This window comes from Aethalodelphis obliquidens, unplaced genomic scaffold, assembly GCF_003676395.1.
Source record: "Aethalodelphis obliquidens isolate GAN/ISIS:26980383/991018 unplaced genomic scaffold, ASM367639v1 scaffold29, whole genome shotgun sequence".
NCBI classification, from domain to species: Eukaryota; Metazoa; Chordata; class Mammalia; order Artiodactyla; family Delphinidae; genus Aethalodelphis; species Aethalodelphis obliquidens.
In genome coordinates, this window is record NW_020837973.1 from 6,199,488 (window position 1) to 6,216,877 (window position 17,390).

The 17,390-nt window shown below is 38.5% G+C and overlaps 1 protein-coding gene across 1 annotated transcript in view; it reads left to right on the forward strand.

Annotated features, from left to right (window-relative positions):
• The window catches only part of ADCY2 (adenylate cyclase 2), a 434,307-nt gene that overhangs the window by 288,886 nt on the left and 128,031 nt on the right, over positions 1-17,390 (forward strand). The window contains exons 5-7 of the mRNA XM_027125298.1: positions 4,520-4,668; positions 11,985-12,096; positions 16,541-16,668. Coding sequence (XP_026981099.1) covers positions 4,520-4,668; positions 11,985-12,096; positions 16,541-16,668 — 389 coding nt within the window. The remainder of the gene's footprint in view (positions 1-4,519; positions 4,669-11,984; positions 12,097-16,540; positions 16,669-17,390) is intronic.

Sequence of the window (17,390 nt, forward strand, 5' to 3'; positions counted from 1 at the left end):
ACTGGAACAAAAACAGAAAGACAGATCAATGGAACAGGATAGAAAACCCAGAGGTAAACCTACGCACATATGGTCACCTTATCTTTGATAAAGGAGTCAGGAATGTACACTGGAGAAAGGACAGCCTCTTCAATAAGTGGTGCTGGGAAACTGGACAGGTATATATAAAAGTCTGAGATTGGATCACTCCCTAACACCATACACAAAAATAAGCTCAAAATGGATTAAAGACCTAAATGTAAGGCCAGAAACTATCAAACTCTGAGAGGAAAAACATAGGCAGAATACTCTATGACATAAATCAGGCAAGTTCCTTTTTGATGCACCTCCTAGAGAAATGGAAATAAAAACAAAAATAAACAAATGGGACCTAAGGAAACTTAAAAGCTTTTGCACAGCAAAGGAAACCATGAAAGAGACCAAAAGACAACCCTCAGATGGGAGAAAATATTTGCAAATGAAGCAACTGACAAAGGATTAATCTCCAAAATTTACAAGCAGCTCATGCAGCTCAATATCAAAAAACAAACAACCCAATCCAAAAATGGGCAGAAGACCTAAATAGACATTTCTCCAAAGAATGTATACAGATTGCCAACAAACACATGAAAGAATGGTCAACATCATTAATTATTAGAGAAATGCAAATCAAAACTACAATGAGATATCATCTCATACCAGTCAGAATGGCCATCATCAAAAAGTCTACAAACGATAAATGCTGGAGAGAGTGTGGAGAATAGGGAACCCTCTTGCACTGTTGGTGGTAATGTACAGTGATACAGCCACTGTGGAGTACAGTATGGGGGTTCCTTAAAAAACTAAAATAGAACTACCATATGACCTAGCAATCCTACTGCTGGGCATATACCCTGAGAAAACCATAGTTCAAAAAGAGTCATGTACCACAATGTTCCTTGCAGCACTATATACAATAGCCAGGACATGGAAGCAACCTAAGTGTCCATTGACAGATGAATGGATAAAGAAGTTGTGTCACATATATACAATGGAATATTACTCAGCCCTGAAAAGAAACGAAATTGAGTTATTTGTAGTGAGGTGGATGGACATAGAGTCTGTCATGCAGTGTGAAGTCAGAAAGAGAAAAACAAATACCGTATGCTAACACATATATATGGAATGTAAAAAACAGTCATGAAGAACCTAGGGGCAAGATGGGAATAAAGACACAGACCTACTAGAGAATGGACTTGAGCATACGGGGAGGGGGAAGGGTAAGCTGGGACAAAGTAAGAGAGTGGTGTGGACATATATACACTAGTAAACATAAAATAGATAGCTAGGGGGAAGCAGCCACATAGCACAGGGAGAGGAGCTCGGTGCTTTGCGACCACCTAGAGGGATGAGATAGGGAGGGTGGGAGGGAGGGAGAAGCAAGAGGGAAGAGATATGGGAACATATGTATATGTATACCTGATTCAATTTGTTATAAAGCAGAAACTAACACACCATTTTAAAGAAATTATACTCCAATAAAGATGTTTAAAAAAAAAATAAGAAGGTCATTAATCTGATTTTAAATCAGGGTTTCCCTGGTGGCACTGTGGTTGAGAGTCCGCCTGCCGATGCAGAGGACATGGATTCGTGCCCCGGTCCGGGAAGGTCCCACATGCCGCGGAGTGGCTGGGCCCATAAGCCATGGCCGCTGAGCCTGCAAAAAACCATAAGCACTGTCTACCCAGGTCTCCACTTTGAAATTAGATTTTTCTTTATTGTGCCCCAGATGAAATGCACAGCAGATCTTTCATTCATTGAACAAATAACTGCAGGGAAAATGCTACTTTCCAAGAACTCCTGCAGTAATTGAGAAATAAAGCAATAGACAAGCCCCCCACTTCACTGCCCTTCATACCACCAGTCTCTTTGAGTGGAAGGAACCACATAAGGGTTATATTGCCAATGTCCACAATAAAATCTAGTGGTATTTCCCCCACCAAAAAAAAAGTTCTAAAAAATTTGTGGACTTGTCAATATTTTCCCTTAAGGCTGGAATATCTACAGTACTTTTCTGATATTGGTATAGGTATACTGCTTTTTCTTTTATTATTAAGGTTTTTATAATTCATCTCTTTTTGGTGTATCTTTTTTAATTTCTGATAGTTCTGTATTCTTATATTTAAGATGTGTTTATTATGAGTAGTTTAGAGTTACATTTTGTCTTTTTTCAGTCCAATCTGACAGTATTAGTCAATTAATTGGAATATTTAGTCCATTAATTTCAATATAATTTCTGGCACAACAGGCTGATAACTGTCACTTTATGATTTAGTTTCTATTTGCCCCACCTGTTTTTAGTTTTCTTTGACTCTTCTTTATTGACTTATTTTGGATTAATCAAGGATTTCTTTCCCATTTTCTCTGTTAGCCTGTTAGTCATACATTTTTTCAAACTTTTTGTTGCTGATGTGGAAATTACATCCATTCTTGACTTACTACAGTCTAACATAAATTGCTTTATTTTGCCACTACTCACACAATTCTAGGACCTCAGAACATTTTTATTCCATTGACTCCCATTTCATCTTTTGTGTTATTGTCATTGTGCATTTCATTCTGTTATATTTTAGACCACACCAGACATTAGCCTCATTATTTTGTACAGTTCATATTAATTTATATTTCCCCAGATGTATATATGGACATTTACCTTATTAAAAATTTTTGATTTCTGCATTTCATTTCTTAATTTAAAGGGAAACATCAAGGGGAATTTAACAAAAAAGTGAAAAGATGATTATTAAATAAAAAGTGTTCTCTTACTTTCTTAAGTACCAGTAAAATTCCCTTTGGTGTGTGACAAGTGTTATGACAAGTGTCAGCTCCCTGCCCTTTATCTAACTGCTTCTTTTTGCCTCTGTTGCAAGGAGGTTGGTAACAATACCAGTCAGATGATGCTGTTGTTTTGATTCAATTGGTTCACGTGAAGATGGCTCCTGGGAGCATGTGGTGCATAGCAGGTCCTCCTCATCTATTAGCTCCCCCTCTTTTCCCAGATCTCAGGCACGTGGCTTCCTCCAAACACCAGCCTGTCTTTCTAGCCTCATCTAACAGCTGTGCACTGTGGGTGAGCCCCTTCCTGGATCATGAACAACATGATATTAGGGACACTGTCCCCTTCGTCTTTGCATTTACCATTAGTGCTTATCAAGGGGTCTGGCATTTAATGGGCAGTGATGGATGTTTTCTGATTGGGTTAATGAAGGACAGAAGGAATGAACAAACAGTCATCACTCAGTTATGCCAGTTCATAGAGAAATGCTCCCTACCATGCACTGAGACCTTACACAGGCACACGCTGAGTCTCCTGTTGACTTTGCACCTGTCTTCCTGGGTCAGGCTGGGGATGGGCTGTGGTGAGGGTCATTTCATCTTCATCAAGATGCACTCCTGGCCTACCCTCTGCTCCCTTGGTGGAAGTTCCCAACAGCCCCAAAGCGATGTGCACTGTGGGTGGGCCCAGGGGACAGACACCTGGACCAGTGAATCTGTGAGCAAAGCTCAGCTTCCCCATCCCTTCCTCTACTCTCTCACCACTTTGTCCACCAAAAAGAAATTTTTTTAAAGAAAAAAAGAGACAATGTGGAAGAAGGAGAAAACTTGGCATTCAACAAATGTTTGTTTATACACACTGAATACCACTAGCTAAATCCACAATGCCTGAAGAATATGGTGTTTTCTGTAATAGATTAATGTTTAAAACACTCAAGGATGAATATCAACTTGCAAAGATTGCCATCTATGATACTTTTTCTCAAAAAAATTGCATAGTTTCCTTGAAGAGAATGGAAAAGTTGCCACTCTAACTATAATAAATACAGATTAAAGTATGTGTAATATTGCATGCTATTGTGTACGAGATATACTGAATTTAAAGACTAAAAATACAAGAAAATCTCATATGTTATCATTTCTTTGTGTCCCACCTATAGTTTCTCATAGGTGATGTCTTTTTCAGAAGCTAATATTCCTGACTCTGTCTTTATAATAGTTTAGAAGCACTAAAGAGGATTGGATGGTCACCACAGAGGAAATGAAATATTTGAAAATATGTGACTCTTACTTAGGAAATGTGGAATATGCGCTGACTTTCAAAAGTGCAATAAAGCTTGTACTTTATCTCTCAAATGAACAAGCAGGTGAAAATGAGTGTTTTGTATCTTAGACTGACCACTGGTTTCTGGCATTTTAATATTATTTCTGCTTCACTACTTTAAAATCAAAATAGATAAATAATACCCTCAGGGAAATAACTATGCCTTCCTTTATTCTCCATACTGAAAAAGACATGCTTAGAACTCAATAAATAATATAACAACACACTCTGACCTTAGACAATTTGATATTTTTTTCAATATGTATTTCTAGAATCTGTATTTTAACTTGTAAAGAGTCCTCAAATTAGCCCCACTACAAATCAGTATTGATATCAGATGATACTTGGCTGTGACCTTGGTTGTGTAACATCTCTTGGTCTTCCTTCCACACCTGGTTTCAGGAGCGGCTTCTGCTGTCCCTGCTGCCAGCGCACATAGCCATGGAGATGAAAGCCGAGATCATCCAGAGGCTGCAGGGCCCCAAAGCCGGCCAAATGGAAAACACCAACAACTTTCACAACCTGTACGTCAAGCGGCACACCAACGTCAGGTACACTGCTGCTCTGTTCTCCTTCCGCAGCAAGTCTGGGGAGCCTGTATGCCAGGTGGGGGACATATTTAACTGGGAGCCCATAATCTTACAGTTTCATGTGTCCTTTGGAACTGTTTATCTTTGCGTGTAGAGTAATTATCACTCCACCTACCCATGTGCTACCTCTTGGGCCTTCACATTAAGATAAGAAAACGGGTTCCTCTACTTATTGCATTTTGTGACCATCAATTACAAAAGGGAGAGAAGTGGACAATGGGGCCCTTATTCTGGGAACTCCTTGGTCAGAGCTCACTGTGTCCCTGAAACCCAGGACTCAGTATCAGTAAGATTAAAGAGTCATGGGCTCTAGGCACAAGGACTGGTTCCTCAAGGTGGACTTGGCAAGGGCAGGGCCTTGGGAAGCCAGCACTTTCCAGGGAAGCTGGATGTTCTGCTGTCAATCAGGAATGATGGGTTTCTAGGTATGGCTGGTACCCAGCATCATAGGGCACCAACATGCACCTTAATTAAATTATAATGAAAGTTACTGCTTTTCCAAGAGTGGCACAGCCATCCATGCTTCCCAGGGAGCCATTCCTGGATTCCCAGTAACTGGAAAACTAACATGGGATTGTGGTCAGGAAGGAGGATGGTATAGGACCTCTTCTCCCCTGAGCTCTAGAGAGGAGCTGTGCAGGTCCTCACTTCAGTCTGGAGAGGGTGCTCCCTCCTGTGCTCCCCTCCATCTCTGGCTACAGTGGTGTGGGACCTCTCCACATGTGGGTGCCCTGGTCCTCACTGTTCTGCATGCCCACCCATTCCTGATACCACTTCTCTAAGGGCTGTCCTTTCATCCATTCGATTACATTGCAGTGGTGATTGCTATTCTGGCTGGGTTATCTCAATAAGTAACCTGTGCATGCCTCACTCATTATGTTATTCCTTTAGTCACCCCCCCACCCCATTCAATAGTTTAATAACAACAACCACAAACACAAACTAAAGTGTGTTTAGAATCGTCTAGAGTTGTAATAGGGCTGTTTGCCTTCAAGTCCAGACCTTTTCCATTGCGTGATGCAGCCTTCTGTCTGGTTACTTCAGGTCAAGGATTTTTGAAGTTTATTAAGAAACAAATTTAACTGTAGCTTAATTTATGCATTGCTAAGACAAATCGCATTTTAACACATGATTTTAGAAAAAGGTATGGCCCAAGCATGCAAAGAGCTAATATACAATGAGAAATGCACATTGAAAGGGAGACAAGAGAAAAAAAGTTGCATATCAAGTAAGAACTAAGGAAAAAACACTGAATAAATGAGGAATCAGGAGTAAACTTTTTTATAGTCCCCGCCTTTTTTTTCTTGGAATAATAGGAAAGAACTATGTGTGTATATATACATATATATGTATGTATGTATATATGCATATATTTATGTGTTTGTATATACATATATATATGTATATATATACACACACAGAGACAGAGAACATTCATACATGTTAAAGAGTAAAGCTGGACTTCCTTGGTGGTGCAGTGGTTAAGAATCCTACTGCCAATGCAGGGGACACAGGTTCGAGCCCTGGTCCGGGAAGATCCCACTTGCTGTGGAGCAACTAAGCCCGTGCACCACAACTACTGAGTCTGTGCTCTACAGCCTGCGAGCCACAACTACTGAACCCACACACCACAACTACTGAAGCCCATGAATCCTAGAGCCCGCATGCCACAATTACTGAGCCCATGCGCCGCAACTATTGAAGCCCATGCACTCTAGGGCCCACATGTGGCAACTACTGAGCCCACGTGCTGCAACTACCAAAGCCCGCATGCCTAGAGCCCATGCTCTACAACAAGAGAAGCCACCACAATGAGAAGCCCGCACACCACAGCAAAGAGTAGCCCCCACTCACTACAACTAGAGAAAGCCTGCACACAACAATGGAGACCCAGTGCAGCCAAAAAAAAGGAATAAAATTATTTAAAACACTAGACTGCATTTAGGTTTTTAAGCATTTTACCTACATAATTAAAGAAAAAACATTTATGGTGTCTGACAAGATATACTATAGTAGAAATTGCTCTTTCCAGCCTTAACTATATGAAAATCAGCAATGCCCCTTTCATCTCCAGAAATATTTTTATGTCACTTATTGGTATTCAAACTGTGTAAGGATAAATGTGTCTATCTAAATAGGATCACAGACTATCTTTAAATAGCTGTGATATAATCTGGGAACAATAGACCTGTAAAAATGACTGAAGACACAACCAATCTCAAGCAGTTGATAATGGTCTGCATAATATCCGTATTAGTTATCAGTTTCTGTGTAACAAATTACCCCAAAACTCAGTGGGTAATTTAAAGAACAGTAAACAATATTGTTCTTTAAAGAACAACAAACACACCAATCAGAATGGTCATCATCAAAAAGTCTATAAATAACAAATGTTGGAGAGGATGTGGAGAAAAGGGAACCCTCTTACATTGTTGGTAGGAATGTAAATTGTTGAAGCCACTATGGAAAACAGTATGGAAGTTCCTCAAAAATCTAAAAATAGAGCTACCATATAATCCAGCAATCCGACTCCTGGGCATATATCTGGAAAAAAACACAATTCAAAAAGATACATGTACCCCAATGTTCACTGCAGCACCATTTACAATAGCCAAGACATGGAAGCAATCTAAATGTGCATTGACAGATGAATGGATATAGAAGATGTGGTACATATATACAATGGAATATTACTTAGCCATAAAAAATGAAATAATGCCATTTGCAGCAACATGGATGGACCTAGAGATTATCACTAAGTGAAGTAAGTCAGAAAAAGACAACTGTCATATGATGTCACTTACATGTAGAATCTAAAATACAATACAAATCAACATATCTATGAAACAAAAACATACTCACAGACATAGAGAACAGACTTGTGATTGTTAAGGGGAAGGGGGTTGGAAGAGGGAAGGACTGGGAGTTTGAGATTAGCAGAGGCAAGCTATTATACATAGAATGGATAAACAACAAGGTCCTACGGTATAGCACAGGGAACTATATTTAATATCCTATGACAAACCATATGGAAAGAAATATGAAAAAGAATATATATATATATATATATATATATATATATAACTGTTTGATTTTTATATAAAAAAATTATTAAGAATAAAAAAATACAAAAAAAAAAAAAAGAACCATTAAAAAAAAAAAAACCCATAGAATGGGAGAAAATATTTGCAATAATATATCTGATAAGGGACTTGAATCCAGAATATATAAAGAACTTTTACAGCTCAACAATAAAAATACAAATAACCTAATTTTTAAAAAAAAAGAACAATAAACATCTCACATCTGTGGGTTGGAGTTTGGGAGCAGCTTACCCAGGTGGTTTTGGCATAGACTTTCCCATGAGGCTGCAGGCTGCTGGGCAATCTGTTCCCAATGTGACTTCCACCTGGTGGACAGGTTAACTTCCTGTTGGCTGGAGGCCTCAGTTCCTCATCATTGGGCCTCTTCACAGGTTGCTTGAGTATCCTCACAACATGGCTGCTTGCTTCCCCAGAGGGAGGGGTCCAGGTGGAAGCTTCAATATCTTTTATGATTTAACCTTGGAAGGTCATTTCTGGTCATTTCTGCAGTATCCTATTGGTTACACAAGTCAGCCCTACCCGTTATGGGAAGGGACAGTACAAGAGTGTGAGTACTGGGAGGTGAGGATCACTGGGGCCATCTTGGAAGCTGATTAACACACTTATCGAAGGCAAAGGATTGGTGAAGCACCTTCAACTGTCTTCAGAGATTGTGTAGAATATGTTTGCAGTATTAAATTTAAATTCATAAAACATATTTGGGATCCTAAAGTAACTTAAATTCTTAAAACTTAAAAATGGAAAAGCTTCAATGGCATGGAGTACCAATAAATTTTAAATGAAATATGAAAACATATGGCCTTTTCCTCCTGAAACAGGACAGGTATAATAAAAAAAGAAGCAGATAAAATACCTGGCTAATGCAGGTAGTTCAGTCAATAACTGAGGGTGTTTTTTAATGAGAATTATTAGGTTGATAGACCAAAAAGATCTGTTGATAACTTTTAGTTTTGCTTTGATGATTCATTCAATGAAATATTTATTCTCTGTTAATAACATTGACTAGCTCTTTACTAACTGATATAATAACAATAATAATAATAGTAATAAGTAGGATGAGGAGGAAGTGGAGAAGAAAAAGAATTTATAGATGTGAAGGTAGCAACTACCAGTTGCCTTCTGAATCATTGTCTTCCTCTGAATCCCTCCCACTAGTGCTGAAACATTTACAAACCCATCATGTCTTTGAAAACAAACATAAATCCCTGAATCCAGTGCCACCCTCCAACTCTGAAATTACGTCCATGAATTTCATAGCCCAGATTCTAGAACAATTTTCCACTCTCTAACTAGACTTCCTTATTTTCTCTCCCTCCTCAAATCACCACCCTCTAACATTAACCTCCCCCATGTCACAGAACTCATTCTTCCTACGTTCACCACCAGTTGTCTTGTTCCCAAATCTGAATATGACTTCCTCTGCATCCTATCTCATTGACCACATGGTTATGCTTGGTCCCATTCACCTTGTCTTTGCACTTAAATAATTCTACATCCTTAGGTTTCCATGCCATTGTTTCCCCTTTGTTTTCTCCCTGCAGTCTTCTTTATTGTTTTCTCATCCCTAAATCTAGGCTGTTCTGTAAATGAAAGCATTTCCCGGTCTCTCCTAACTCCTCTGTTCTCTCCAGCTCTCGCCCAGGACTTAATGACCATCTATCTGTATGATGCTAAGACACAGAACTCAACCGTAGTTTTCCATAAGCATCTACCTAATGGTCTTCTTCTTGGGTCTCCCACTGACACCACCCTCAGACTCAACCCAACCAAAGTGGAGCTAGTCAACTTCTCCTGCAAGCTTGATTTTATTTGTACACTAGGTACAGCCCCAGTACTCAGCCAGAAACCGGTCTTTATCTCAGCACTTTCTTTTCCTAGACACTTCCCACAACATCTAATCCCTAACAAAGCCTGGTTCAGTCTCCTTCCTACAAATCTCCCCTCTCTGTCCAGTTCTCCCCATTTCCCCCACTTATAGACTTTCCACAGGGCTCTCCGGGATGTACCGGATATGATTCTAACTGACCTGCCCACCTCCAGGTTGCTGCCGCCAGAGTGGTCTTTCTCAAGTGGTGATGTGATCCGAGTCTAGGTCGGGTTTCCTTCCTGTGTGACCCCCGAAGTGCTCTGCGTCTCCTCTTCCATAACCCTTTGTACATTGTGTCCCAGTTACTCATATACAGTCTGCATCTTCCTGCCCAGTAACCACAGGGCCAGCTTCAGACCTGTACATTCAGCCCATCTTGGGCTCCTTCACCCACTACATGTCTTGATACAGGAAACACTGTGGAGGTTGTCAACAAGAAGTAGAGTCAACCACTCGTTCTCACGTTCTCCCTCCCATGCTGCCTGGATTGGGCATCTTCCTCTGAGTGAGTAATGCCTCCTCTTGGACCATGGCTCAGCATCTGTGGGTCCCTGCCTCTGCAGGAGAGCACAGGAGAAGTAGGGATGGTTTTATGGCACCATCTGAATGGAGAGCACAAAAGCCCCAGCAGCCCTGATTTCCCTGGACCAGAGGTCTCCCCCTGCTTCTGTCCATCATCAGAGGAGCAAGTCTTTCCTCCAAGGTGAAGCCACAAGCCTTGTACTTTGCCTGAGGATCAGAGTGTTGCCAGCAGCAGAGATCAAGCCATGTTCTGCCTGGGACCAGGCTGACGGCTGCCGCACATTTTTTTTTAAATTGTGGTAAAATATACATAGCAGTTACAATTTTAACCATTTTAAATTGTACAGTGCAGTGTCACTAAATACATTCATGCTGTTCTGCAACCATCACCAACATCCATGTCCAGAACGTTTTCTTCATCCCAAACCGAAGCTCCATACCCACTAAACAACAACGCCCCATCCCCAGACTCTGGCAGTCACCATACTACTCTCTGTCTCTATGGTTGGGCTAGTCTAAGTACTTCATATAAGTGAAATCATATAATATTTGTCCTTTTGAGTCTGGCTTATTTCACTCAATTTAATGTCTTCAAGGTTCATTCAGGTTGTGTTATTTGTCAGAATTTCATTTCTTTTAAAGACTGAATAATATTCCACTGTATTATACACCACAGTTTAATCCATCCATTTCTTTAAATGTCAATAGACATTTGTTTCATTTTATGAATAATACTGCTGTGAACATGGGTATATGAATATCTGTTTGAGTTCCTGCTTCCAGCTCTTTTGGGTAATACCTAAGAGTGGAATTGCTGGATCCTATATATGGTAATTTTATATTTCATAAAATTTTGTGAATTGGCAGTTATTTTTGTTTCATGGCCCATCTTAAACCGTACCATATTCACTACCTGAACCCAGAATTTTAGGCTTCTTTATTAGTCCTTTACACAAAACATAAACACATTATTGTGTAGGTAAATTTGTAATGTACACAGTGGTGCTGTAGTTTCTCTATCCTGACCCATCAAGGTTAGCTAAACACATATACAACTCTAAGGAATCTCACATTTGCCCTCCCAGCCTGTACATCCCATGAAGGGAAGCTGTACTGTCATTTCCTAAGTGACTTTCTCTGACTCTTCACCACCTCCACTGTTCTGTCTTACAGCACTCTGCTGTTTTCATTTATAGCACTTATTATCACTGTAATTGGACGTTGGTTGGTGTCCTTACTTGTTTAATGCATCCCCAAACCAAACTCTGAGCTTTAGAAAGATGTTCTGTATCTGCTCTCCTGGCAGGTAGTAAGGAAGCCAGAATTTTTTTCTTTGAATCAATAAAAACAGGATTTGACTTTTATTATTTTGCTTCTTCTACATAGGAATCCTTATAATATAAAATCATGTAACGATTCAAATAGACGCATACTCCTTTGATATCAGAATTATGACACTGTAATGTACTGTCAGGATGAAGACCACATAAATGAGAGAGGCGGGGAGGGGCTGGCCCTGAGAGAAGAAAGGTGAGCAGTAAAAATGGACTAGAATAGAGAACGTGCATCACATGACTTTTTCGTCAATGATTTTATTATAAAAAATTAACATCAAAAAAAAATTTCATGGGAAAGTTTAGCAAAATGTTTACATATTCCATACCCAGGGAAATGACATTTTGCAAAAATGTAAAAACTTATACTCTTTCAATGGGAAAAACTACCATTACTTTCTTAACGAACATCAACTTGCCAATATGGCACCCACTGGTTTGTTCCCACAGTATCCTCTATGCGGACATTGTTGGGTTCACCCGTCTGGCCAGTGACTGCTCCCCAGGAGAACTGGTCCACATGCTGAATGAACTCTTTGGAAAATTTGATCAAATTGCAAAGGTGAGTATTAGTGATTGCCTTCTATTTTGAGGATATATAAAATTTGGGCTTACTTTTTCTCTGGTCCCTTATCAATTTTTTACCTCCTCATAAAAGCATCCTTTAGGAATGTTGTTTGTAGATTTGTTGGATTTATTTGCCATCGAGTCCCGATAAATCTCTAACCTACACTGGGAATGAGAGATGTCATAGCATATAATTAGCATATTTTCATCTACTTTTAAAACTTCTGCATATATATAACTCAGCACACATATAATAAATACATTCAAGATGATGAGATTTGATTTGCACATCTCTCTCTCCTGTGCCGTTCTAAGATTCTCTTTTTAGGCATTTCGATGTCAAGGAGTTGGAAACATGATTTCCTCTCCAATTGTAACTATTACATATTCACAGTGTTAAGCGGCATCCTGGGAAAATCCCTAAAATAGGATGCATCCCTTCTTCCTAAGCCCTTTATTGACTGTTGTCCCCTTTTTATCCACTGACCCTTGTGCCACTTGCAGAGATGTAAGTTCAGTATTTGTCATTCATATGCTCATTTGTGGGAAGTTTCACAGAGAAGAAATGATGACAACTGATCTAAAACCATACTAGACCTTATTCTAGACTTATTTATTGGAACTATTAAGGTTTCTGGTGGGAACATTGATAATTTTTTTTCTTTCCTGCTAGCCCTGTACTTCTGTCTCATAAAATGTTTCTGGTCAGCTTAATTTTGTCTCTGAATTGTTCCCAACAAAAATACATTATTATGCTTATTAAAATGCATTCTTTACATAAGGAAGAGTTGGTTCTAAGTTTAGTTCATGGTGAGATTTTGAAAACAATAGGTGAGATTTTGCTCACTTTTAAACAATAAAGAAAATTCCAGCCAGGCCTCCTAGGCATAAATCTGGCTTGCAGATGTTCACAGAGTCACTCTTGCGTCAAGCTTTCCATGAGGTGTCTTATGTTGCCCAACTGACCATGACAGATCTCATTGGGAATTCTAAAAAATCACTAAGAGTATAGCTCTGTTTCCTTCCTTTACCAAACCAAAGGAAGAGGTTGAGTTTGGGGTAGAGGGGGCCTCATCTTTAGAAAACGTCTTGAAAGTTTGAGTCAGTAAAAGATCCTTTTTGTTGCACTACCTGGTCACAGTAGGAAGAAACATCCTAATCTTGGCTGATAACAACAAAGCTCCAGTGTTTACAAGGCATTTTCCCCACACGCAAGGCTCTGTGTCCAAATTACTTCTCTCTATATGGACACCAGTCAAACTGATTAGGGGCCCACCCTACTCCTGTATGACCTCATCTTAACTAATTACATCTACAGTGACCCTTTGGCCAAATAATGTCACGTTCACAGGTACCAGGGGTTAGGATTTCACATATGAATCTGAGGAAGACACAATTTATAACTCATAAGGGAGGTACTCGGTGTGACTTCCTGCTCCTCTCTGATCATTGTAACAAAGGAACGTCCAGGCAATATCAGAGACTGGCCTAGGATAGCTTGGGCCATCCATTGCTGGTCACAGGGGCAGCATGCTTTGGATATCAGTTCATGGCTCTTAGTTCAAAACATGGAGTTGGTGAGCATTATAAGCAAACAGATAGTTCAGTCCATTGAGGGAATACTACATAAAGCACATTAAGTTAAGGAACTCAACGTCACTGCTCGTTCACTGTTAGTTTTTATCCACTTTAATGAGGTATAATTGGCAGAAAGCTATACATATTTCACATACATACAACTTACTAAGCTTAGGGATACACCCTTGAAACCATCACTACAATCTATGCCATAAACATCTATCACCTACAAAAGTTTCCTTTTGCCCTTTTAATTTATCATTATCATCATCATTATTATTTTGTGATTAAAACACTTAACATAAGATCTACCTTCTTAGCCAATGTTTAGGTATACAATATAATATTATTAACTATAGACACTATGCTGTACAGTAGCTCTCTAGGACTTATTCATCATGCATTACTGAAACTTTGTGTCCTTTGACCAACACTTCCCCATTTTCCCCTCTCCCAGGCCTGGAAACCACCATTCTATACTCTGCTTCTGTGTTTGACCAATTTAGATTCCTCATATAAGTGGTATCATGTAGTATTTGTCATTCTGTATCTGGCTTATTTCACTTAACAAGTCAAATTCAACAGCACTTTAAAATGATCATATACCATGACCAACTGGGATTTATCCCTGGGATGCAAGTTGGATAGCATCGCAAATCAATTGATGGGATATACCACATTAACAGAATGAAGGGTAAAAATCATATGATCATCTCAATCAATTGATGCAGAAAAAGCATTTGACAAAATTAAACACGCTTTTATGATTAAAAACTCTCAACTAATAAGAAGGAACTTACCTCAACACAATAAAGCCATATATGAAAAACCCACAGTGAACATCATACTCAACAGTGACAAACTGAAAGCTTTTCTTCTAAGATTGGGCATAAGACAAGGATACCTACTCTCACCAGTTCTGTTCAACATAGTGCTGGAACTTCCTGACGCAGCAGTTAGGCAAGAAAAAGAAATAAAAGACATCCAACTCAAAAGAGAAGTAAAATTATCTCTGTTTGCAGATGATATGACCTTATATGTAGAAAACCCTAAAGAGTCCACAAAAATCTGTTAGAACTAATAAATAAACTCAGTAAAGTTGCAGGATAAAAAGTCAATGTACAATAATCACTTGTATACAATGAAGTATCTCAAAAGGAAATCAAGAAAACACATTTACATTATCATCAAAAATAATAAAATACTTAGGAAATAGACTTAACTAAGTAGGTGAATGACTTATACACCAAAACTATAAAATATTGATGAAAGAAATATAAAGAGACACAAATAAGTAGAAAGACATTCCATGTTCATGGGTTGAAAGAATTAATATTAAAATAGTACCCCAAACCATCTACAGATTCAATGCAATCCCTATCAAAATCCCAATGGTAGTTTTTACAGAAATAGAAAAAAAAATCCTAAAATTCATATAGAACCACAAGAGACACCAAATATCCAAAGCGATTTTGAACAAGAAAAACAAAGCTGGAGGCATCGTGCTTCCTGCTTTCAAAATATATTGCAAAACTACAGCAATCAAAACAGTCTGATACTGGTATTAAAGACAGACATACAGACCAATGGAGCAGAATAGAGACTAGAAATAAACCCATGCATATACAGTCAGCTGATCATTGATAAGAGTGCCAAGAATTCACTGTTCTTAATCTTACTGTTTTCTAGACTCAGGATACATATTTAGGAAGTATAGGAGAGAAGCCTTATTAATAAACAATGTTTTGCCTTTTTATTATTTAAAATATTGTTATCAGGAATTACTAACACGTCATCTATAATGCTATAGATAAGCATGAAAGTACACAGCTCTCTATGAGACAGGGAAAGAAATCTGCAAAATCTTCAGTAAACCTAACACATACTTAAGAACAAAAAGATCTTATGTTCGTTTTATTATTTCAAATTTGTTCGTTTTATACATAAGCCTGTGCGAGTGTTAAGAAGAAAAAAAGTCTGGGATTTCCCTGGTGGTCCAGTGGTTAAGACTCCAGGCTCCCAATGCACAGGTTTGATCCCTGATTGGGGAGCTAGCGTCCCACATGCCATGCAGCATGGCCAAAAAAAAAAAAAATCTGTGTTTGGTACATCTTCGTTTATTTATGTATTTATTATAAATTTGAGTGAAGAGTCTATAAACTAGTTGAAAAGGTTAGAAATGGATGTAGGATTAATGCATATGAATGAAGTTAATCTCAATGTTATAATATAAATACAACCCAGCCAATAAAAATAATGAGTTTGTCTAACTTTATATTAAAACAGCTTAACCTCAGATCAGAATTAAGTTTCAAATTACTTGGCAATGTTGAATGGTGGCTTATTATGTTGTAGAGATGTTTATCGGAAGCTACATGTCTGCAGGTAAGAATCTGCTTCAGCTTTAAAAGAAATGAGGAAAATCGTGAGCACAGTAGGAAATGACAAAAATTCTAATTCTAGCTGAGTTCTGCTTACCATTTTCTATCCTGCAAGATTCTGTTTTGCATAGAATGTTTCCTTTCACTGTCAATGTTTGGATTTGTTCAGACTAAAGAGAATGGTCCTATCTTTACCCTCCTCTGCTGTGTTAAGTGTAAATCATTCCAGAACTTCCTCTCAGCTTTCCCCTTCTACCCCTTACCCTGATTCTTCCTGCTTTGGTAAAGGAGCATGCAGGTGAGGGTGCCTCAATCTTGATGGGTAATTAAGGGAAACTCAACTAGTTCTCATTTCTTTCTTCCCACAAACCCTATTCACTGTGGCAATGCCAGTAGAACTAGCACTTGGTGATATTTGGTAAATCAAAATCATTATATATGTACTTAACTCAACTGAAATTCTGTGATTTCTTCTTTCAGGAGAATGAATGCATGAGAATAAAAATTCTAGGAGACTGCTACTACTGTGTTTCCGGACTCCCTATCTCTCTCCCTAACCATGCCAAGAATTGTGTGAAAATGGGACTGGATATGTGTGAAGCCATAAAGTAAGTGTAATGCTTAGTAAGAGCTTTTTTAACTGTTTGGTAAGTTTTAGTTGTAGTTCTTACAACTATTCCTATTTTTCTGTCTACTGAAACTAAATACATGATTGTACATTTAAATATAAATGGGCAGAGACTCATTTATTGGCATGTGAGAACTAAGTCCAAAGTAAGCCTTCTGTGTTTTGTATTGCTATCATTAGTCTTAGATTACAGCAACACCGAGTTAGAATCTATGGGAAGGGACCTTTGTGTTTGTTTCAAAAGTGCTTTTTTTAAAAATGTAAAGGTCTCCTCCAATCTTCAGGAAAAAGGCTGTACTCTCAGCATCTCTTGATTTCTGACAAGTACATGTAAATTGTAAGAGGGAAAGTAGTTTTTACCACCAGACTGCAATGAATATAAAAATCCAGCCCAGAATTACTCCATCTAAGTCACGCTCAGCTCTGTGAATGTAGTTTCAGTTTATATCCATAATAGTCTTCTGCCTTGTATCTATAGGTTCTTTTATTGTAATTCTAGAGAAGATTTGCTTACATAGAATAATGTTATCGTTACAGTTGACAAGTACAGGGTAAAAATGTGAGGTAAAAAATGAATTTTCACTGCCCGTACCATACTTCTTTATAAGTACCTTCATAGAAGCCACAGTATTCTTATAAATGATAAAAGCTCTTGTTTTCTGATTGTGTGATTGAAGGATTTCAGTTTGGGTTTTTTTTTGG